This window comes from Pezoporus flaviventris, unplaced genomic scaffold (assembly GCF_033815535.1).
Source record: "Pezoporus flaviventris isolate CSIRO_AGI_PZ_B2104156 unplaced genomic scaffold, CSIRO_AGI_Pfla_v1 ptg000015l, whole genome shotgun sequence".
NCBI lineage: Eukaryota > Metazoa > Chordata > Aves > Psittaciformes > Psittacidae > Pezoporus > Pezoporus flaviventris.
In genome coordinates this window covers 40,578,877-40,602,775 of record NW_026892563.1, presented here as the reverse complement: position 1 = coordinate 40,602,775, position 23,899 = coordinate 40,578,877, and the positions used below count along the sequence as shown (strand labels likewise).

General features: G+C 43.9%; 1 protein-coding gene across 1 annotated transcript in view; it reads left to right on the top strand.

Annotated features, from left to right (window-relative positions):
• The window catches only part of CFAP91 (cilia and flagella associated protein 91), a 37,206-nt gene extending 13,641 nt beyond the window's left edge, over nt 1-23,565 (top strand). Inside the window, exons 11-18 of the mRNA XM_061454236.1 lie at nt 3,507-3,623; nt 6,955-7,026; nt 8,558-8,704; nt 11,802-12,023; nt 13,140-13,288; nt 14,497-14,588; nt 17,851-18,167; nt 23,479-23,565. Coding sequence (XP_061310220.1) covers nt 3,507-3,623; nt 6,955-7,026; nt 8,558-8,704; nt 11,802-12,023; nt 13,140-13,288; nt 14,497-14,588; nt 17,851-18,149 — 1,098 coding nt within the window. The 3' untranslated portion in view covers nt 18,150-18,167; nt 23,479-23,565. The remainder of the gene's footprint in view (nt 1-3,506; nt 3,624-6,954; nt 7,027-8,557; nt 8,705-11,801; nt 12,024-13,139; nt 13,289-14,496; nt 14,589-17,850; nt 18,168-23,478) is intronic.
• The last annotated feature ends 334 nt before the right edge of the window (nt 23,566-23,899 follow it).

Here is a 23,899-nt window from a genome sequence, read left to right as displayed (position 1 = left end):
ATTGAGGGCTTTCCTAAGCTTAAAGCTTGTAAGAAGGGCTAAGCAGTTATTCAAGAAGTACAAAAAGGACCTGTGTCCTCTTGAGAATAAGAAGAGCTTCTTTCAGACTTGAAACTAAGCCAAAAATAAGCAGGTTTAGAAGCAGACTTCTTGAGGACCATCCTGAAAACTTTTGCAGTATTATGTACGCTCAGAATTCAGAATTCTCTGACTAATTCTCTGAAACAAGAGAACGTGGCAGAAACAGGGCTAACCCAGGGATCACTGTAAAAGCAGCAATCTGTATCTTAAGCTAGATCTGTAAAAGGACAAGGAAAGCTAGCTGCTAGCCAGCACAGATGACAGTGCTTTAAGGAATGTAGCCATTACATAGAGAGCCTTCTGTGAAAGTCCAAGGTATTGAGGAGATAGCATACTGATATAACTAATATAGTATTACTATAGTAATAGGAAAGCAATGCAACTAGGTAACTGAATACACCAAGGAACAGAGGAGGTGCTAGAAGAAATCCCAGTGCAGAACAATATGTGATGTCACAGACCCTCTATGCTCTGGTGTCTCAAGAGGGGTAGAGAGTCAGGTAGTTTTGAAGTGCTGGATCAAGATGATGTCAGAACAAAGAACCTCTCACCTCAACATTAAGTGCAACTCTCATCACATCTGTTTTCCTTTATCTGGTTGCTGGAAGGAGGTGGAGGAGTAAGGGGAGGGACAAGAATGTCTCTGGAGAAAATCTCTGCCAACTTGAAAGCATGGGAAAACCTGTTCAAGCAGTTATTTCATCAAGACCAGATCTCCATACAGGGTTAGCTGGCTCATGCTCAGACAAAGTTCTAAGAGCTCTTGTGTCAGTCTTGATCATCTGAGATGCAGCAGCCATGCTGCATTGCAAAGTCGGTAGTCAGTCTGTCCTTGATGATCTTGCCGTCTTCATTCATGGGCAAAAAGGAAGAAAGAAAAACATGACTATATACTCTGTGCTCTATATGAAAATAAAATATCCCCAGTGTCTTGTGAAAAGAAGAGGATCAGAGAGAAGTTAAGGAAGGAATCTAAAGAATGATTTCTTTAAACAGAAAGGAGTTTCTCAAGCCATTATCCTGTCAAGAGTTCTGCTTCTATCAGAAGCTAGCAAAGAAGTTAAGGTGTATGGCCAAAACCATGGGTGCCATTTGTTCTTCATTGCACTTGCCAGGAAAAGGAGGTGAACTGGGTGGTCCTTCACTGTCCAATCCAACCAGACTATACCATGACTCTGAACCTACTACCTGAAAAAAACAGTGTGGTCTATCTCAGAAAAAATAGTGTGTGATATATAGGCAGTAACATTTTAAATATGTTGTTCAGAAATTTGGCACTTTTTAAAGCAAGTATTCTGCAAAGATTCTTGGGCCCTGGCCTCCCCATGTTGAAAAACGGAATCTTGTTAAGTTAGGCAGAACAAGTTCATACAAACCCCCTTATTTTCTTTTCTTTTCCTGAATTAAAGTCTTAAAATAACTTAAAGCCTCAGATTAGAGAAGGAAAATGGTGAGCATTTTTGACTCAGTAAAGATAGCACAGCAGGCAGTAGACTGTGCTGATGTGAAAATGTAAAACCAGTTCTAGGAACTGCAGTATTTCTCAAATCTACATTAATAAGGACTCCTTCATGTCAGAAGTGCTCATAGATTTTTCTGACTTTAAAAGTTGTTATTCTGGTTGTATTTTGTTGTTCTGGTTAGCAAGAAATATTTTGGGAGGCTAAGGTTTTATTAGGAAAATACTTATGAATGCAACATTGTGCTAACAAACATAGGAGCCATTGTTTTCAGAAGAACCACAATTACAGCAGCTTTTTTCTTTCAATTTCCACCCCCATCATACCGAACACCTTATAAATCATAGCAAGCGCTGTTATAATCTTCATGCCAGAGAGCTCCAATGTCATCAAATACAAGAAACAGTTCAGAAAAATCTCTTAACATTTTTGAGCTATAACCGTTTCACATGGCTTATAGGCAGTTTATAGGCCTTGATTCGTGCATTATTAACATGGTCCCTTTCAGAAATTTTCAATAATAAAGCATTTTATCTCTTCCACCTAGAAATCTCTCTCCCTTTCTGGAGCAATTAATGATCCTGGCTTGAAAGGTCAGATTGAGTATGCAAGAGGAGGCCTGTACAATGACCACTGGAGTTTCAAAGCTTCATTAATTTCACTATTAAATTCTTTGCAAGTGCCATTGATTTCCTGTTACTGGAGAGAGAAATTCAGCATGGGATTTTTTTCTTAAGGTTTTCTTTGGTTTCTATCTCTAGTGAAATACTGTATTTGGACATTTGAAAGAGAGCAATAAAAGTAAAAGGGAGCATTTTTCCTTGCTGGAATTTGTTCTTTCAGTAGTAAAGACTGTAGATCCAACCCATATAGTAGTAGGATTATAATTTTGAAGGAGATGTAAACATACATACTCTATTCCCTGTCTTTTATGAGTGGATGTGTGATGTCCTACAGCAGGGAAGCATTGCCATGCAGTTAGAAATTATTATCTCCGTCTCTTGTTCTAAGCACCCTCTGATGGGAAGTTGGTGGGACTTTGGCTCTCTAAACAGTTTGGAAATGTCTTGAAAGAGTTGAGGCTGTGGTGGCATTTCCACTCCAAGCCTGCTTTGGCTGACAAGGTTTCGCCTCTGCCACCAAATAGCTGCAAGTGAGATAAACCCCACTGTTAATAAGCTTGTGGAGTTTCTTAGGAGAAGGAAGATCTCAGGCAAGTTAGTTTCCTGTTCACCCTTAGTCCACTCGCACAGCTGCTGTGGATGCCTCTGGACTGCTAGGCTGTTGCAGATGAGCATTTCTAGCCCGCAGTAATAAGCATTATATCTATAGTTAAAGGCAAAGAGTGATAACCATCTTGTAGAGACATGTAAACTGTAATTAAATTGTGATATTCCTACCCATTTTTCATGTTCTGAAAGCATCGCTATCTTACAGGAAAATAATCAATGTTTTTGTCATTGCACAAGGAAAGTTAACACAAACAACTGCCTCTGCTTGCATATGGGTCAGTGTTTAATTGGTTCAATAAGATTCCTGTTTTAAACTGAGAAAAAAAAATCGGAAATATGCTTTTATTTAAAAATTACTTAAGAATTTACTCAAGAATGTATTATATTAGACATTAAGTTCATACCAAATTTAGATTAATTTTAGGTGACTCACCCAATGCAATTGCTGATGACTTACTTGGAAATATAGTAAAATAATTCTTGCTTCCTTCTTACATATGATTTAGAAGTTCCCATCAGTATCTTCTGACCATCCAATACCCTCAGCTACTGACCATATTCGGTTTTTCAGTTGATGTGCAGTAAGAAATAGAAGCCACAAGCCTGCAAAGTGCAAAATACTTTTAGCTCCCTTGTAGTCAGTGTGATTTGTAACAAGTCAGCATCTAGAGGACTGGCCTTATTGTGGCGAGCTATCTAGCCCAGTTCTGATTACATCATATGTCTATTCCAGGCACTACTGGAGAAGAAGGAGGAAGTCAAGGAGCCAAAGAAGAAGCCCCTCCCTTTACTTCAAAAAGAAAAGCCTGTTCCTCGGCCACCCACTCCAATCCTGGAAAAGCCATCAGTTGTAAGTGGGCTGGTTTTAGCACTTCTTTTTCCTATTGATCCCTGATTGTTTCCTATGTAGTTTTTAAAGGAATGCCAAGACAGGGAAAGAAGGAAGCTTCATCTTTTTTGTGTATATTAATGTTAGAAATAGCCATCACTATTTCTCAAAACTCTCTTAATCTCTATTCTATTAACATAATAGCAGCTGAAGAACTGAAAATCTTTTACAATAGCTGTGGCCAAATCCTTAATAGACTTTATTTTATAAAGACATAAATTAATAGATGTTATTTCTTTGTTCTAGGGGAATAAAAGGGCAGATGATGATGATGTTGATAGTGCTAATGATGATTATTATTATTATTACTACTATTCAGTGTATTCCAACCTTCTGATCTGACAACACCATCATACTCCAGCAGAGCAATTAAGTTTAGTCCCATTGAAGTCAGTGAGACTTTGGGTGCTTAGCACTGAGCATGCACTTCATTAACTTGCAGGATGCAGTCTTTGATGAGCCTGCTGCAGTTCACAAAAAAGGGTTCTTCTACAGAGACTGAAATAGCAGTAATGATGTGTCATGGGGGATGTGATATGGTGTAGGAAGAAAACAGCTTTTTAAGGGAGCTGCAACTTCTTTTCCTTTCTTAAAGTAACATACTTAAGAGGTGGCTGCCCCAGTGGATTGCCTTGTCTGGTTATTAACACGATTTTCATGATGTAGTAAGAATCAGACACAGTTACCATTTAAACTTGTGAATTTAAGAGAATCACACAACCATGAAAGTGAGAAAGAGAATGTCTTATTAGATCATCCATGCTGTCTTTTTTTGTGCAGTATGATGTCCTGTGTTTTATACAGTCTATTTTAAGATGAGTGAAACAGGAATACCTCCCTGGGAAGAGCTTTCTACAGCTTTACTACCTCCTAGGTATTAGATATTGTATTGCAGTGGTAGATTTGCACTGTTCAGATTTAGCAGTTTAGCAGATTTTTGAGTACTTCCAGGTAGCATGAAAAGAAATCAGAAAGATTTATCCTCCAGTTGTAGTCATTTTTGAGCATGTTTACAGATTAGGGGTTATTTAAGTACACATTATAAGAGTTTTGTTCCAGTACAATGAAATTCTACCTAAATGAATTCTGTCAACATTTATTTTATTTTCAAGTGTTTTGTGTGTGAACACATAAAGAGTAGTGCTCTCCAGTGAAGCTCCATCTGTAAAATCAGGCCACTTCAGCCACTGAAGAGCAGTACTAACATCTCCTGCCTTGCAGAATCCAAGTAGGGTTTCTCCTACTAGTTGGCTGCAAGGAGCACTGAAAGCAGGGCTGTCCTCTGTTGTTAATGTTGTTCTTCCTGCCATACACACATTCAAGTACCAACGGTTAAGTGCAGCAGGCTCTTCCCACTGGAGTTGAGGATCAAGAAAGTGTGCCAGAGTGACAGGCAGGTGACGTGGGCCACAAAGGGTATAAAAGAAAGTGGAGATAATGTAGGCACTACTGCAGGCCTCTTCAACTCCTTTCGCCCAGTCCTTTCTTATGCCCTTACTAGCCACAACAAGCTCACTGAGTGCCTCTGGATTCCTTCAGTGCTTTATCACTTTCTCCCAGCCCCCTCTAGTTTTCAGCCTGCTCCTAGAGCCTTCTGTATCCTTAATTCACCTTTTTTTTCAGTAATTTTTTTATTTTTTCCCTGCAGGGCATGATAGGCTTTCCATCTCCCCTCCTTCTCTCCTGCTGGTCTGTAGCAAGCAGATGGGCAGATGGAGAAGCTGATGATTGCCCTTGCTAAGGCATCATTTGCAGCACTGAACAACAGAAGTACAGAAACATGCATCTCACAAAAATTAGAACCAGATCTTGGTTTAAATCAAACAAAGCAGTTTGGCTTACCTGTCCAGTATATTGCTATCTCTGTATCCAAAGCTTTGTCCTGAAGGGATTTCACACTGGAGCCAGGTGGTGTGTTACTGTTTAGCTCTCTTACTGGACTGGAAATTCATCCCTTCTTTCCAGTGAAAAAGAACATACCAAATTGTATGGTAGTCCATGGGCTAGTTCTGTTTTGCTCCTCCTGGGTGGTGATGGGGAAAGGCAGGAAAACTTAATCTTCAACACCTAAGAAAAAACAGATACTGAGATTCAAGCCCACAGCACTTCTCTCATCCCACGCTCTTCCCTGTTTTTCTGACACTTCTAAAATACCAAATTTCAATGCAGACCTCATATGCTCTTTATTAAAAAAACTTCCTCGCAATTTTTAGATTTCTTTTTCTCTTTCTTAGGCACCCAATGGGCTTTTTCTTTCTGCTGCTGTCAACTCCAGACTAGAAGACCCCTCAGCAACAAAAAGTGTTGTCAGCTACACCTCCTCTATTTAAAATAAGCTAGCTCCTTCCTTCCATCTCCTTTCCTTTCCTTTCCTTTCCTTTGTTCCTTGTCCTTCCTTCCTTCTGTTTCCTTTTCCACTATGCTTCGTCATTTTTCCAAGCTGGTACAAGGGGAAGTTCAGGTTAGATATAAGGAAGGAGTTCTTTACTGTGAGGGTGATGAGGCACTGGAACAGGTTGCCCAAAGAAGTGGTGAATGCTCCATCCCTGGCAGTGTTCAAGGCCAGGTTGGACAGAGCTTTTGAGTGATATGGTCTAGTGTGAGGTGTCCCTGCTCATGGCAGGGGGTTGGAACTGGATGATCTTAAGGGCCTTTCCAACCCTAACCATTCTATGATTCTATGTCAGTCACACAATGCTAGATCAATAAAGCTCTCAAAGAAACAAATCACAATATAATGTAATTAATTTTACTTCCAAACTGTCACTTTCTGGGTCTTACATTAACTGAGTTACTCTGATAAATGTCACCACTGGAATAAATATATAAAAAAATAATTCATATATTCCCTTTTAATTTTATCCCTTTATTTATGGTTAACAGATCTCTTCAATAATAATTCTATACCCTTAGTGTCTTGACCTGTTAAATTAAAGTAGCTGATGCTCATTTTGCAAACTCAGATTCAGTCAAGTTACAAATACTGCTTGTAATGCATATGTTAATTTTCTCCATCAGCATCTCCTTTGTTACTCATCTCTAAAGACCCTCTAAAATCTCAAATTGAATCTAATTATAGAGCCTTTATTCCCCATCTCTTGTAGAACATGGAAGTACATATTATTCTGAGTCACTTTCCTTTCCCTAGAAATGAGAAGATTGGTGTTCAGAAACAACTGAGAAAAAGCTGGATATGAGTTAGACTTTCTGATAGTCAGATGGGTAATCTATAAAATCTCAGCCTCCAAAGAAAGAATCAATTACTGTGTGGATATTTGTTGTGTTTTGGCAGGAGGAAGAGGAAACAGAACTGGCAGTGATCTGTCTGCAGCAGTTGCTCCGAGGCAGGGCTATTCAGAACATGGTATTCTGTGTCTCTTTGTTTATGTGTCCCTTCAGAGTGATGGAGAGAATGACTGAAAGCATGTTTGCAATCTTTCTTCCACAGCATTAATCAAGGGTAATGAGGCTTCTACAGCATATCCTCCTGTATGTTATCTGGAGTCCCTTAAGGCTGAAGTCTTTGGTCTCCAGCCCAAATTTCTTACAGGAACTTCTAGGTTTCTACTCATGTCTGTGAGTGTCTCCCAGTTCCTGCCATTCCATACACTCAGCTCTTAAATTAGATGCTTCATAGCAGAATTATTCAAATAGCAAATTCTAGACTAGATCTGGACTGTGAGTACATTTTGCCTTGACTATGCCAAGATCCCAGGCATAAGAAACCTCCCACATCCCAGCCGGGCAGTTTGTATTTCATACCATCTTTCCACTTTCCTGTGATGGTGAACTGAGCCTTAGATGAGGAGCAATTGAAGCATACCACCATGATTTCCAGCAAATGCAGGACCTGTCATTCTGCTTTCAGTGGAGCAGAAGGGGGTCTAGGTAAAAGTTAATTGAGTAGCCATGCTTCATGGGCTTTATGTTAAGCAACTCTATAACTTTTGATCAGACCAGTCCAGAATGCTTGTTCTCATGCCTGCTGAGAATATAACTGATAGCCTCTCTTGCACTAATTATTTAATGTTTGTGAAGTGTTCCCATGGCAGACCCTGACCCGGAGCTTTAGCAAACAATGCAATACTGTGAAAGTGGCTTGAGGTGGAATAAGGACTTCCCAAGTCTTCTCCAGTTCTGTGGTGATGCATAAGAAACATGTTTGATGCCATTGCATGACTGTTGTTTTCACATCATGAAACATCCCAGCACTTTAGGAATCTCCTTCCAGCTACTACTGGATCAGAAATACATGACTTGGAAAATGATGTCAGCGGGGTTGAGTGATCCTTTGTTGCTGTTGGAAGTCCTGTTGGAAGAGAGTGGGAATGACAGTGTCAGGGAAGGGCTGGGGCACATAGCCCGAGAACAGCAGCAGTTTTAAGAACCTCCACACCAATTTATTGCTTTGAACTGTTGCTGGACTCCCTGAAAACAAAGGTCAGAGAACAGTAGATACTGAAACAGGAGACATCTAATGCTGGACTGAGGAAAGGGGGCAATGCTCACACTGGGAAACTTTGACACTGAGGCTGATGTAACAGGATATCCAAAAGGCTATTGCCCTTTGCACTTGACATGGGTGTTGCTGTTGTGCATTCCAGTGGTTTGAGTTCTGGGTGAAGCCAAACAGAATTAAAAAGAAATAAAAATAATAAAGTAGCAAGGGATCATCTATATTCCACAGCAGAAGGTCTCAACTTTCATCTTCCATGCAGGAGGGCTTAGGCAAGATTTACCTGACAGCTGTAGTGTTTGCATAAATGCAGCCACAGGTTCGTTACAGAGAGTTAGGTTTTGGAAACAGCTGACCTCGCATCTTGGAGAAAAAGGGCAAAACGTGTTGATGCATATTCTCCATTTAATATGCTCGCTTGTTTTACTTTATTTTAAAGATGTTTGAAGGGAAGGAGAAGCAGCTGGAACTGATCCGAGAGCTGCGCACCACTCACGCACTCCAGGAGGATGGACATCTGCTTTTGAAAGCAGAGGAGCAAATGACACTGGCTCTACAGCAACAGCATGAGTTACATATGCACAAGGTTTGCCTTTGTTGATGGGAAGGCTGATTCACAACACTGTCCTGACCAGGCACTCTCTGCTTGCGGTACTGCCAACATTCTCACCTTTAATTTCTTTATGTCTTGTATTATCCACATCACAGAAAGCACCCTAAGGAACCCTGTTCTCCTAGAACAGGCCAAGCATTGAATGCCTGAGGGGCTAAAGTTGCTCTCTAACTGCTGTGGGGGCTCTGGGGAATCTCGGAAACAGACTGAGGTGCCCTGACCACAGCTGCTAGCCAGCTGCCCTTTACATTGTTTGCAGACAGAGCACTTATATATACAGGGCTCTGAACAAACTGCATTGTCAGACAAACCTCATTTTCCCCACATTTCAATCCATTTGACTGGTGCTGTGACCTGGCATCACAATAGACACTTGTCACTCACATCTGTCAGATGTTTTACTGAATGTGTATTACCGCTCTGTCATTTCCCTGTTCCTTTTCTAGCTTGACAACCTCTCACACTCCTCCTTGAGCATAAAACATTGCAGAAAAAGCCAAGGCAGACTTACCTTGTAAATCTGGCTGGGCTCAAGACTTCTAGAACCTTAGCAGTGGTGTCACATTGTTGTACTTGTCAATGGTATGGAGAGCAGAGAAATTTTGGGGCTCCATCCTCTGTCATGGATCAAGTGGGAGCTGGGGATGCAAATTCCCATCCTATTTCCTTGCAGCACCACAACCTTCCGGAGCAAAACGAATCAAATTGTCAATGCTGGTCTGAAAACGGATCATAAAGAAATTTTGCCCAGGCTTCACTGCACCTCAGACATACAATATCTCCCACATTCCTGCAGGTTTTCATGTAGGTTTTACCACTCTCCTGTTTTTTAGTGACCAGCTGTGAGGCAATTCTGCAGATTATGATCACAGCATCCACTGGCCTGCTGGTGATGAAGCCAGACCACTGCTTCCTGCTGGGTGGGCAGCAACAAAATTCCCCTCAGATCTCAGTAACAATTGAACTGGGTGACTGTGTTTATAATTTCCAGATGCTCCCTCATACAGAGGGAGCCCAGGTGTGGAATGCAGGAATACAGAAATACAGAATGTTTTTCACTGAGGAATTCAGAGAAAAAGAAAAGCTTTAGGCATTAGGAACTTGAAATGTTCCTTTTCTTCTGGAAGCCCAGGTGAGGGAAGGTGAGAGCAGCTCACACACCATAATGACATTCATAGAGAAGAAGAGAGAAAATAAATTATAGTGATGCTGACCTCTGATCTTAGAGTTTCCTTTTGGGAGAGCCACTATCCCCCTCTGCTGGTATCTACCTCCAGTACTCCTGCTTTATGAGTTTTTTTACTATGTCTCTGAAGACTTTGAGACTGTCTCAAACGTGTCCAAACATTTTGAACTTTAAAGCTCTCTGGCATGCACATGCAGGAGCTTTGTATGTTTGTGGCTATTTTAGAAAGTCAGTGATGATTTGAAGTTCTGTAGTTTTTGGTGGATTTTTTTCCAGGCTTTTGACCTTTCCAGTATAAAAAGGGGCATTTTTCAAGAAATGCTTCCTGCAGAAAGAGGACAGAAACTCCAGATAAAATGGTCAAGGATGAGCAGTGAAAATTTCCAACCTTGTATATAACTAAAGTCTAAGACAAGAGTATTCCTGCATTGTCTTCGTCCGTTTCACAACAGTTTTAGACACAGCACCTAGAGCAATAAAGACAAAGCAGCATGCTAGTTCCATGTTGTACCTCTCTGTGAGGTGGTGCAGTTACTGTATTGCTGTCCTCCATCTGAAACACCTATGGGCTAGACGCTCTCACTTCCAGTTGCATGCAGTGCTGACAATCTCACTGTATTTGAAACAGTGCATGAGCAAATGGCACAGCAGTGTAAGAAAGGTGATTTATTTCTAATTGTTTTGGATATTTCTGCTCCATTTTGAGGGTTTTGGTTTAGATTTTGGTTTTTGTTTACTCTGTTATTCCTCTTTATTCCAACAGAAACACAGGATCCTAGTCAGTTCCACACATTCCTTCCTGCAAGGACTGTGGCTTCATAGTCTGTACTGGAGATAAGGAACTTGCTATAGATCTTGTCTGTTCCTGAATTGCAGTCACACATACTCAACCCATAAAACAGGATGTGCTTGGAACAAAGAATGAATGGCACAGTGACACTGAATACCTGGAATCTAGTCTCAATTCTGTCACAGACTTTCTGATTTTCCCTTACCTGGAATTTTGAGGCCTTTTTTACTCTTCTGCAAGTGCATTATAATAACTGTTGATTTGAATTTGATAGCAGTTAATAACTTGTACAGTTTTAGGTAATAACTCAGTTTCTAAAACTGTAGGTACTCATGGTTGCTGTATTACCTCAGCATGTTGAATCACTTTGATTGCATATGAATGTCCAACCAAAGATGTACCATTTCACCGAGGTGACTTTGAATTGTACCAAATGTTTCGTATCCTTAGGAGAGGATAGAAGTGTGTCTGTATTCACAATAGCAGTTACCTAAATCTCAAACTTCCCACTTATAAAGATTGAGGGTTTACTTTCCAAATGCTAGAAAGAAGCTTCATTTGCAACTTTTGACCCTATTTTTCTGTTCTGGTCTAGCTAAGCTTGGCACAGACATATGGAGGGCATGCAGCTGAAGTAATTTCACTGTCAGTTTTATACCTCCCCTTTCTTGGTCTGGGCAGTGGAGCATTCCCCAGTAACAAGCAGATGGCCTCAGCAACTACTGTGATTATACTCAGAGCCACAAAAGCAGTTCATAATCCCTGGAAATACGGCACATGTAGTGCTTTATCTCCTCCCACCCACCCAGGCATAGGGGCTGCTTGTCCCAGTGTGACAGTATCGGGGTTATTCCCGCCCTAATTTTGCCATCTTTTAGCCTCTTTATGCCATCAGAGCCCATATAAAGGCTTATTATATTATGCAGAATCCAGGCCAGTGCATGTAAAACAAGAAGAATGCAAAACTCCTAGCGTTGTCCCATGGCTGGTCTGAACGTTGCGGAGCTGTTTCACATGCCTGCGGTAGTCCTGGGACTTCGGACAACATTCCAGGCATTTGTAACACAATTCTTTGCTTTTTTTTTTCTTTAAAGCTGTCATCAGTGGAAACCCACTTGGCCAGGGAAGAAGGAAGGGTATTGGCAAACATGTTTGATTTCCTGTCCAAAGAGCTGGTGAGGCTGCAAGAAGAACGCAGGATCCATGCTTTTGTCATGCTGGCTGAGAGGCAGAGGCGGATGCGGGAAGCAGAGGAGAGCGGACGGCGTCAGGTGGAACTGAAGCGGCGTCAGGATGAAGATGAGGTTTTCAGACAGGCAAGAGACGGAGACTGGTGGAACTGTGGGCAGTTTGTAGGAACTCCCTCCTTGTGGAAGGGGCCAGGTGAAAGGGAGCTGCTTCAGCTCTGATTCCTGTGATGGCTAGTTTTAAAATTGAGGGGAAAGGCTTTGTGAAGAGAAGGTAACTCCTTTATAAAAGAGCTGTGCCTATTAAAGGATGATCTAATAACCCTACAAACAGTCCTGTTAAGCATATCGTGGATGAATGTAGGTTTCTGAATTTCCACAGCATAAACCTATGGAGAACAGATACACCTAGATCATCTTTAGGAACAATGTTTTGTCAGTACTTGGTCCGTCCAGCAGAACTATTAGGTGTTCTCCCAGGAAGGATGCCTTTAAGCAAGGTTTTGGAAACATTTTGCCCTCCAAAAATGGACTGCAAGTAATAAGAGGTACAAAAATTATTCTGAAGTAATGATAATGGATAAGATAACCTCCAGAAACAAAAATCCTGAATTACCATATTCCATAACTATTCTATAGTCCTGTGCCTATTCCCTAGCTCCTGACTGCATGAAGCATATTTTTCCCAGTTGAAAGGAATGAGTGGGAGCCTAATTGACTAAACCAATAATTTTCAGACTTTGTGGGAGGAGGTTAATACCAAGAGAGTCTGGCATCATGTTTATTTTTCTTTTAATTTTAGCTGCTTCTCTTATCTTTTCTGCTTCTCTGAGTGGGAAGCAAGGGTGGTCAAAGTGCTATAAGCTTATATACCCTTCAGACTAGCAGAATGAAAACACCTAGATTCTCTGCTCTACAACCATTATAAAGAAGCCAATAATTTTATCTTGGTTTTATTTATGTTACCTTGACTGGCTTGATGGAACCTTTTTCTTCAGAATTTGCTTGAATGAAAGCTGATTAACTTACTGAAGTCAATAGTGATGATTATTATTTGGCTGTTATTACTCAGAGGACCATGAGGAGACCAGAGAACTGACGAAGCAACTGCCGTTGCATTCACAAAACTGACCTGCTGCAGCAGAACTGGATCCATGGATAAATTTTCCTTCCACCACTGGTTCTTTCCTGCCCTTGTTTCTATTCAGTTAGGCAGAGGAACAACATGTTGGTGTTCTCTTCCAGGTGGTGAAAGTGCACCAGAGCACTATTGACTCCTACTTGGAAGACATTATCCTGAGTAGCATGGAGGACACAGCTGAAGAGCAAGCCAGGGAAGAAGTTCAGAGAATGGCTGTAGAAATCAATGACATTGCTTATGAAATGGAAAGTCGGTACGTTATTAAACAGCACATTGGAAGCTGTTCACAGCTGTTTAGAACCTGCCTGCCCATCTGCATCTGTGGTTACATGTATAATCTAAGACATGGGAAAGGCAGAGCGATACTGTTCATGATCGCTTTGTTAGTGTGACTGCTGTATGGGAACCACACTGTTACTATCTGGTACGCACACATTAAGTCAATCGGAGCCTTATTTCTATACAGCATGTGCCAGATTCTCTTTGCAAATCACTTGTGGGATCTGTGAATCACCCTTTTTAGGTTCCTCCATGCCAATGTGATGCTGTGACTGAGCTTTAAGTGAATCTGGGAACTGCCTAAAGCAATACCCATTCATACTGGTCTTTTCATTTATTTACACTACTACAGAAAATCCATTTGAAAGAGATGCTAAAAGATACAGCTATACAGGAGCCTTTCATTCTGGGGTGGCTGTTCTTTAAGAAACTGCCAGTTTCCATGGGGGTCAGTCATACTGATGGCTGCCTGACAAGGCATTTTGAGTAGAGTAAGTTGTTGAGAACACCACAGTGTTTGGCTGGGGCATCAGCAGTGAATACTTTTTAGGACCTGCCAAACCTCCAGTTCAGTTTCTATGCTATTTTTTTGGAATTGAGCCATAAAAATCCCAGTGACACAGTGACTCTCCTATGGTACAGCAGCTGTGTATTTTGTAACTAGATGAATACAACCAGAATGTTGAAATCCTTGGGGAGAATGAAGCGTAGATAATGCATGCAGCCCCTGGGCCAACTGGGAACCCACCAAACACTGGTGTGGAAAAGAGCATGGGGACCAGCCAAATACAGAGTCACAAAAGGGAAGAAATCAGCAAACTCAGCAATGGGCCAAAGACTAAACTGACAAAGATACAAACCCCCAGAGGTATCTGCATGTCTAAGTCTGTCATCAGTGAGAACTGGGTTCCTAAATACCTTTGAGCATAAGGAGTCTAGGGTGATCTTCTTCTCTGGAAATACTGCTTTCCAATGCAGTATTGACAGTGCAGCACGAAGGGGAATTGTCACTGTCACCTATTTGTAGGATAAAGAGAGACCCAGCTTACAATTGCTGCCATGACAATACACTCCCTTGGAAAGAGTGGGAATATTTGCAAGGGAGTCTCATGTTTGCAGAGGTGATCTGTAAAGAAAATCAAAGTATCAAAGTACTAACACCACTCTGCATCTGTTCTGTAGTCGAACTCACCTACAATCAGAAGAGGTTGTAGCAGAGATGGTTTATGATTTCCTCATTCCAGAAGCTGAAAAAATGTCTATCAGAGAAAAAGGTAAGGAGTCCAGTAACTTTGTTCTCTTTGTGAGCTGGTTCACCCTCCTCACTCTAGCTCACTGAAAGGAAAGATGCAGTGCCAAGAGTTGTCCCATTTCCCTGAGATTGCTCTTTTGCACTCTGCAGGTAGAAAGTTAAGCCCTTTGACTCTTTTTCACCAATTTCTCACGAGCTGTAGTCTTTTTAAAAGAGTGGCCTGACTTCAGACTTGATGTAAGGTCTAGGCTGTGCTTTTGCCAAGAAAGGTTAGACCAAATGATTCTTGTGGTCCCTTATGAATTGGTAATAATCTGTGATAAGTTTGGTTTATCTTCAATAATAAAGTACATGAAAAGCAGCACCCCCTTGCACCTTCAAAAACAAACTGGGAAGTGCCTTCAAGTAGCATGGCTGTGAATTGTCTATTATATGGCAATTTCTAAAAGCTGTGTAAAACTTTAACAGGCAGATTACTTAAATATATGCCATACGTGGAAGGAATATTATATGCTTTTCTATGGTCTGTCCCCTCCCCACGCTGGTTGAGAGCTAGAAGCAAAGGTAAGGGTTTAGGATTGGCTGTACTGGCATCATGTTTTAAGTAGATAATCTTGCAGTTATAAAGGATGCTTCATTTAGCCAAAATGGAATATTATCTGTCAAAATACAGAGAGGAAGGCCCTGGAAACCTGTATTACATTAAGTATAATGAATAAATGGCTGTTCTTAACTGGGATGTTTCCACTGACCAGCATGCTCAGAGGACCGTGGCCGAAAAGTCACCCACAGAAAGTGGGTATAAGTAAAGCAGTTGTGTAACAATAGGGTCTGAAGTGGTCCTTGCTGCACTGTATTTCTCTGACTTGAGAACAAAGGCACTTCATTGCTTTTTATTGCTTTGTGAATGAAAACACAAACCCTGCAAACACATTTTGCAGTATCTGAGTTGTGAAAACTCTTTTTTTTTACTTCCTAGTTTGTGTATTTGTCACAACAACAGTGTCTATTCAGCAGATGGCAATTCTGCATAAGCTTAAATCAGCTTCCTCCTCCTTAGCCCTCCTTCTGCAAGCCTACCAAAGCAGGTGATGTAATTTTAGTCAATGAAGCCTGCAGCCGGGGCACTAACACGCACAGGTTAGCTTGCCTCAGAAAGAAAAACAGGAAGAGAAGATCTGGAGATGGCCTGGGATTCTGGACGTACAGAGGTACCACAAAGGAAGACGATACGTACTGGGTTTAAATGCAACAGGAGCTAGCGAACAAAGCACCTCAGAAGCACTCCCAAACAACAGAGGGGAAAGAAAATTCAAAATCTGTGCTAATAACAATGGGTTTGCCTGGAAAGCAGAGCTAGACCCCATACAAAATTAAAGTGGATGCTGGTTGAAGAGCCAGAGCAATAGGTGACAAAGTACAAGAGCTCCTTCAAACGTGGTAAAGCGAAATTCGCCACAGTATTCTTGTGACAGAAGACACCGAACGTCAGGAAGAGACCTGGCTCATACTCTCTTCTGCTATTGTTGCATGGGTGGAGGGTACTCCATACACTTAAAAAATAGCTGGTCTACCAAATGCACGCTGTGATGAACACACCCTGCCATAAACCTGCTGCACACCTTCCCTGATACCTTCAGAGAAGCAGAATTGGTAACTATTCCACGTAAATCCAAAGGAAATAGTATCAAAGAATGGCATTAGATGTGAGCATATCAGTGTATTGCATTTCTGTGGCAGCTTTTAAAGGTTTCCCCATAGCGAGCCAGGTTATTAAATACAAAACCATGTTTTAGCAACCTGGGCCACACTTGAGCATACACCTTCCTTGAAACTAGCAGGAGGTGATCTGAGAGCACAGCTGTCTGCCCTGCCAGAGGAGCAAATCCATTTGTTGAACAAAAATTTGCAGGCTTGCACGTCCAGTCTTTGCCTACATTTTAGCTTCCCTTTAAACATCTCTATTTTGCCATTAACCTAGTCTTTTCTTATTTTTTTATCCTCTTTTTGCCATATTCCTATGCATAAACCCAGGGATTATCCAATACTGGCTCACCTTCAAACCCCTCTGCACCTCACTTCTGAAACCTCCCTCAGTGGAAGTACAAGTCAACATGCTGATGTGAAAAAAATAGCATTTAAAAGGACAATCACTCACCAATTTGAGCCTGCTTTCTTTTAGATGGCATTCCCTGTGGATGGAGGAAGGGACTACAGCAATAGCAGGATAGTATTCCCAGTATAGCTGATGCATGATTGAAGCCAAAATGCTTTGGGTAGAGAAAGCTCTCCTGGGAACTGAGAGCTGGCTGGTGAAGGTCAGCTTTTCAAATACAGGCAAGATCCGGTTGCATTCATTGTTGACAAAATGGACCTGGGAGATTGATAAACATAAACAGGATGGATTAGGAAGGTTGAGCAACTGACTCAATGACAGTATTCAGAGCTGTATGACAGCATGCAAGGCACCAGTGGTTCACATTCACAGTTATGGTACAGCTCAGCCTTATGAAACAAGCAGACCAAAGCAACAAGGAAGTCTTAAGACTTTTGCTGGGAAGTGACCTAAAGACAGCCATAGCTCTTTCCTGCAACGTTCCCCACACCCTACTTAGAAGCATGCAGTATTTCAAGCTGCATGATTTTTTACCAGCATCAAGTCTAGAGTGAGAAAGAGGGAACAAAGAAGAAAGAAGAGGAATGAAGAGAATTGTAGGATGAATGTTTTAGCATGGGTAATTATTTCCTAAGAGGTGGGCTGGAAATATATACAAATGAGATTGGATGAAAACTGTAAAACACAATAAAGAACAACCCTGCAGTAGAAAAAGGGAGATGTTAAGGTAGGTAACTTAATGTATCTCTAGTGTCTCCAAGTCTTACTCTGAACTCAGTAAGGGTTTCTCATTGCAGGCAAAATCGTAACACAGGAGAGGGCCGATGTCAGCTCCAGATTTGTAAAGGTCTGCTGCAGCTAACAGACACTGAAGGAGCACTTATTTTAAAGCCTGATAACACATCCTGGGCAGTTATGCCCTAAGCTGGAAAGGAGAACACTGTTTCCCACTGTGGGGGTTAGTCTTCAAAGTGAAATGCAAAGTTGGTTGCTGCTATTAGGTGGCAGTAGAACACTTTCAGCCAAAGTTAGAAGGGCGTGATTTCTTTCTCCTGAGATAGGCTTCTCCACAGCTGCAGGAAGGCTAAAAGCTGTCCTTCCCTTCTCCCCCACGGAGAACACTTCTCTGCACATTTCCAAGTAAAAAACCTTACCTCTTTTTATGCAGTGAGGCAGTGTCAAAGAAAACACATCTATGCTGCTCATCAGATCATCCACAGGGACACAGAGAGGGTAGTGGCTGATCTAGCACGGCATCAGGAGACATCTGCCAGCAAGATAAAGGAAGACCTTCCTGCTGGGACAGCCAGCGCTGCCGTGAGTGAGACAGCTGCTGGCCCAAGTGCAGCTGACAGCATTTGCTCTGCCACGGTTGCAGAGGAACTAGCTAAACCGTGTGAAGAAAGCGCAGGGCAGACAGCAGATTACCCTCCTGATGGATCAGACAAGGATCCCACAGCCTCCTAAAGACAGAAGATGTGCAAGGTGAGTTTTCCTTCCCCCCGTGACTGGAACTTGGAGCATGCTGAAGGAGAGGGAGCACACTGTATTTACTTTCTACAGGGCAATTGGAATGGAATCCTCTCTCCCCCTTGGGCTGTCCCTCCTGCTGCCTGCTGGCAATGCTGTCCTGGAACCACTCTGTATACTTTCTGGTGTGACAGTCCCAGTCCAACCCCCTCCCCAACCAGGTTTGGACCTCATTAGCTATTTTTAGCTATTTTTCCTCTTCTAGTTTTTAAGAGAAGCTTAAGTGAGAAAGCACTGTTGGCATTTGTTTTCCTGGCACAGACCAATAAAGACCTGCACCTGGGCTTTTGATGGTATATCCTTGAATCAGTAACATTAAATGAAACAGTATACCAGAAATGGGGAATTTTGAGTTAAGACCATACACAATCTTTACTCAAGCATGTCCCACTGATTCCCTAAGTGGAGTAAAAAAGAATGGCTTCCTGCATTAGCACTGCTGTTAAGGAAGTGTTGAATGAATTAAAATGGTCAGATACCACATCATCTTTTCACATAATTATTCCTTCAGAAAGAAGAGGTGCCCTGACCTCATCAGAGTGGTTCCTGCCAACCAGGCAGTGTCTAGCACTAGTAACTAAGGCCAGGTGATAGCAGAATGGTGTGGTGGGGGCTGATGTCTCTTGTGCAAAGAACCCTTTAACCAGTGCTTATGTTTTTTCCTGAAATTTTAACCTTTGGGCTGACCTCTTCTTGCTTTTTAACATTCCAAAGGAGGCCAATTCTAGAAAGAATCCTCTTTTTCCTTACACAGTGTCAGTTGCCCTGGTTTTCCAGCTCCAGGGGCTAGGCAGAAAGGGTGCTGATTTTGCCCTGTTTGCAAGCATCAGGATGTCAGACGGGTGCAGAGCATCTGATCACAGAGCTGTCAGGGACTAGCTCAGCTCTCCAGCACTCACCTGTCAAAATTCCTGAGCTCTGTGGGTTTAGCATCTGAAAGGTACAGTTACACCGATACCAGCATCAAAAGCAGGAGCAAGCACAGCCACACCACCACTCCCAAAATGCTTACTCACTGATGGCTACAACTTCTGCAGCAGATAGCAGTATTAGCTCTTAGTGCTAACGTGGTAACGGGCTGATCTCTGTGTACTTCCATCATTTCTCTGGAAGAGACTTCCCGCTTTGTGCTGGGTCTGTGAGGCCTCAGGTATCGTGGTCCAGCTCACTCATCCTGAACGTACAGCACTGCTCCTTCAGAACAAAACCAGCAGCTGGTCAAAAAATCAGGCTTATTAGTGCAATCCTGGGGAAAAAAAATGTGTCAGCTTTTGTTTTCTGGATCAGGCTGGGGAGGGAGGAGAAGAGAGGAGAAAAGGAAGCTGAGTACCCCTGTATTCCAGTGAGCTCTGAATAAGAACGGGAGAGGGGAAACAGAGCTGCACCAGGAAACCACTGCTGGTCTCCAGGTCACTAACCAGAGGCAGCAGGTGGGGTCAGGCAGCCTCTGCAAGCACTGCAGGATCTGGCAGGAGTCAGAGATGGGTGATGCGCTCTGGTTAGGACTCTGTGAGGATGATCCCATCCCATGAGGGTTTGGGGATTTGGGAAAATCCACATAGCTCGTTGTTAAAAAGGGAAGGTAGCAAATGCAAAACACAGAGAGAAACACTGCACAGTGTGGGAGGAGCAGCTGTTCAGGGATCGGCTCTTTTGCCTCAGGCCACCCTGGACAAATTTAGCCTGATTGAGAGAGGGGGGATAACATGAATCACAAGGTCCGGTGTAATAGGAGAGACATGGAAAACTTGATGCAGCAGAAGAGTAGAACTGGAAGACCGAGCCATCAAGGCATTTACTGTATGTCTGGGATGGCATGTTGAAATTAGGCATTCTCCATGGGTGCAGTTGGATGTGGTTCTAGAAAGACAAGAAGCATTCCAGCAGGTATGGGATGCAGGTTGAAGTGTTCCGGTCTCCTGGGAGACACAGCCCTCTGCACCACAGCGAGAGGTCAGGGGACTCCAGATGCTATGCACAGGCTGAGCTATAAATGTCTTGGCTCCTGTTATGACTAAAGGGACACCGTCAGGCTAAAGCCATCTTTTCCACATGACATTGCCTCGCGTGTAAACTGAAGGCCATGGCAGGATTCCTGCAGGAAGCTCTGCTCTAGAAACTGCTTCCAATCGGCATGTGCAGGTGTTTTTTTCAGGCTTTACAGAATGTGCTTTGAGAAGGAAAACGAGCATGGTGAGAGGGAATTGGGATCATAAATCAACAGCACAAGAATGCACCGTTCCTTCTCACAGCAGGAGCCAGAACAACCCTGGGGAGGAGCCTGTACCTGAAACAGACACAGCACATGCCTCCAGGGCTGCACCAGTACAGTGGAAACAGGGAATTCTGCTCATACCGCTTTTCCTTCCCCAGCTGCCGGGCAGAGGGAGCCTGGTTGTGCTGCCCTGCAGCTCCTGCATCCCAACAGGGGTGGGAGACCAAAGCCTGGGGGGTCACTGCACTGCGGGAATGCTGCAGAATCGGCTTCTTGGCCAACAAGCGAACAAATGAGGTAATGAATGAATGAATGAATGACTGCAGAGTGTCCCAGGTCTTCCCTGCTGATATCCCCCTGATCCCTGCTCTTGCAGTGTGGAAGGAGGAAATCCTGTAGCAATCATTGCAGTTCAGACCAACAAAAATGACTTTCAGTAGGACAACTGGAAGCCAACACACCTTTTTCATGGAAACCTAGAATGGTTTGGGTTGGAAGGGACCTTAAAAGCTCATCTGGTTCCAACCCCCTGCCACGGGCAGGGACACATGCTTGGAGTGTGAACACCACCAGTGCTCTCAATGCAGATGCAGCAATAAGCCTGAAGGGTGTAACCGGTGCTCTTATGTAGCCCCTAAACTGAAAGCACACTAAACCACCTCCTAAATACCCTTTTTGGGCAGCATCTTCTCATACACCATTTTACATCACTAAAGCAGCTGCTCCCACCAGTGTTACGGAGACTGGAAAGCTGCATTCCCTCCTTTCTCCTTAAATTGCAGCAGGATCAGTCCCAAGAACAAATCTCCCTTATCTTTATTACTGAGCCAGAAAAAGCCCTTCCCTTGAAAGCCTCTTGCAATCCCCATGCTGGTTCTTTACCTACTGAAGCCTTTCTCCACCCGCCATGTCATTTTTCTGCCTCCAGCCAAATGCAGACCATTTTTCATTGCTGTGCAGGCCCCCAGATCTGTTGTCTCCAGCACCAACAGCTGACATGGACCAACCTGTTCCTTGCCCTGGTGCCATGAAACAAAAGTGCTGGGGGGAATGAGGTGTCACTGAGATGGTCCAAAGACTCCCCCAGCTGGGAGTCCCTTCATTTCCCTAGGCTGGTAACATATGACAGCATCCCAGACAACATCAATGATCAAAAGCAATGAGCAGAAATGGCCTCACAGAACCTGGTTTCGCTGTCTGCCTCCTGAGCAGCCTTGCCTGGTAAAGGTTTTGGTTACAGGAAAGCGCTGCAGAAGGGAAGAGGAGGAGCTGCTTGCTCTTATGCTGTAGGAAACGTAGAATCAAGCATAGAATCCCAGAAACATTTAGGTTGGGAAAGACCTTTAAGATCATCATGTCCAACCATTCCCCCAGCACTGCTGAATCCACCACTAACCCATGGCACTGAGGGCTTCATCTCCATCTCTTTACCGCCAGGGATGGTGAATCCAGCACTGCCCAGGGCAGCCTGTTCCAATGCCTGACAGACCTCTTCGGGAAGGAATTGTTCCTCATCTCCAGTGTAACCCTCCCCTGGCACAGCTTGAGGCCGTTTCCTCTTGTCCTGTCTCTTGTTACTTGGGAGAAGAGCCCGACCCCACCTCCTCCCAGCTTTGAAGAATGCTTTGAGGAATGATAATGGGGTTGCCCATGCGCTGGTAAGAGAAGGACGAACACATTTTGCTTCCTCTCAAGCCCACATGGCCTTCCCACTCCATATCTGACCCCAGCTCGCTCCCTGCAGCCACAGCCTCCCTGTGACAAGACCTGCCATGTGTCTGTGTCAGTGGCTGGCTTCTGGACACCACAAACGCTCACCACCTGCAGGGCCCATGGCTCCCGGCTCCGCCAGGCACCTCTGCCCAGGGCTGAGGCTTTCTTTGCCTCCGGCTACATTTCCTCACTGTGCAGAGAGTGAGGGGGCTCTGCAGCCTGCCCAGGCCTTGGGCTCTCCTGACAGATCACCCCGGCCGCACACAGCCTGCTGCAGCCCCTCACAAGCTTCCCCAAGGGAAGAAGTTGCTCATTCCCCACTTACCTTGTCCTGGAGGAGCCAGCCTTGTCTCTGGAGAGCACAGACAGAGATCAGTGATGCAGAGAGCAGGGAATCCCTGAAAGAGAGAACTTGAACTCCATTGACTGCATGGGAGAGCTACCTGGCTGCGTGCAGACTCTAAGGGGGCAGTAGGATGTACCAAGCAGAAAACATCCGTGCCAGGACACCAGGGGTGCGCTGGGTGTGCAACAAGGTCAGGACCGCACCTGCATCGACGAAAGCCTCAGCGCTCTGCGATGCTCACACCAGGACCGGAGCCCAGGGTCCCTGCCATGCCCCACGCGGTGCTGCTCCCCACACCCTTTCCTTCCTCACCAGAGCCTGGGGCTGGCAGCAGCTCGGGTCTGACCCTGCAGCCCTTGGGCATGGCTGGCTGAGCAGAGCAGCCCTACCCTCCCCAGGAAGGCCCCAAGGCCAGCAAGGGAACACTGGATAACCCAGCCAAGCCCTTCCTAGGACCAAGGGAGGGGAAGTGAGATTCAAGACCGGCTGGTGAGGTTGTGTGCAATGTGCTGAGCTCGCTGCCTCCAGGGCTTGCTGCTTCAGGCACAAACACCGCGCTCCCACTCTCCCCTCCGCATTCTGATGCTTGCTTCCCTCCTGCTTTGTGGCTCTTGTTCTCCCACAGAAAGCGACCTGGACCTTTCTACCAGCAGCCTGTAAGCTGCCACCTTCCAGATAACAAACACCAGTAGCCCTGACATTGACTTTTAATTCCAGCCCAGATGGCTGGAAGGTTGGTTGATAAAGGCAAAGCATGTCAGTGGAGCAGACTTTTGTACCACATTCAGCGTGGTGCTGCTGTGTGTTCGGATTAGCATCTTAAGTCATTCAAAGGTGTCGGTGACTGACAGCTCAGTGCATTTGAACCTGGTTTACAAGCAGATCTTGGGAGGTATTCTCACATAGGGAACAGCGACAGGGTAACTGCTGCCTGGAAGGTTGTGTGGGAACAGGCTCTTGATGCTAATGTGTTTCATGTTATGTTTTAAGAGGACGATTGGAAGGAAAATACAGAAGTCTCATTGCTAATGTTCACAAGAATTACAACTGGAGGGAGCAATGGATAAAGTGGACAACTGCAGCCTCCACACAGAGGGGTAAAATGTAGTCCTCAGGCAAGGAAACAACAGCACCAGCTGCAAGATGCTCTCTAGTACATCTTTGACAGTAGGGAGACTGTTGTAGGAATCCTCTGCCGGGTTTTGGTACCTGCTGTTTAAGGAGGGTATTAAAAGCTGTTGTAGAGGAGATACAATTAGAAAGATGTAAAGGAGGCGAAGTTCCCCTTCCAGTCAGCTTAACAAGAAGTTACGTGGTGACTGGGTCCCGCTCAAGGGGCCCTGACCTTCAGAAGAGAGACCAGAGACTGGAGCAGAGGGTTCCTGTGCAAACACAGTGAAGGATGGGAGCCCA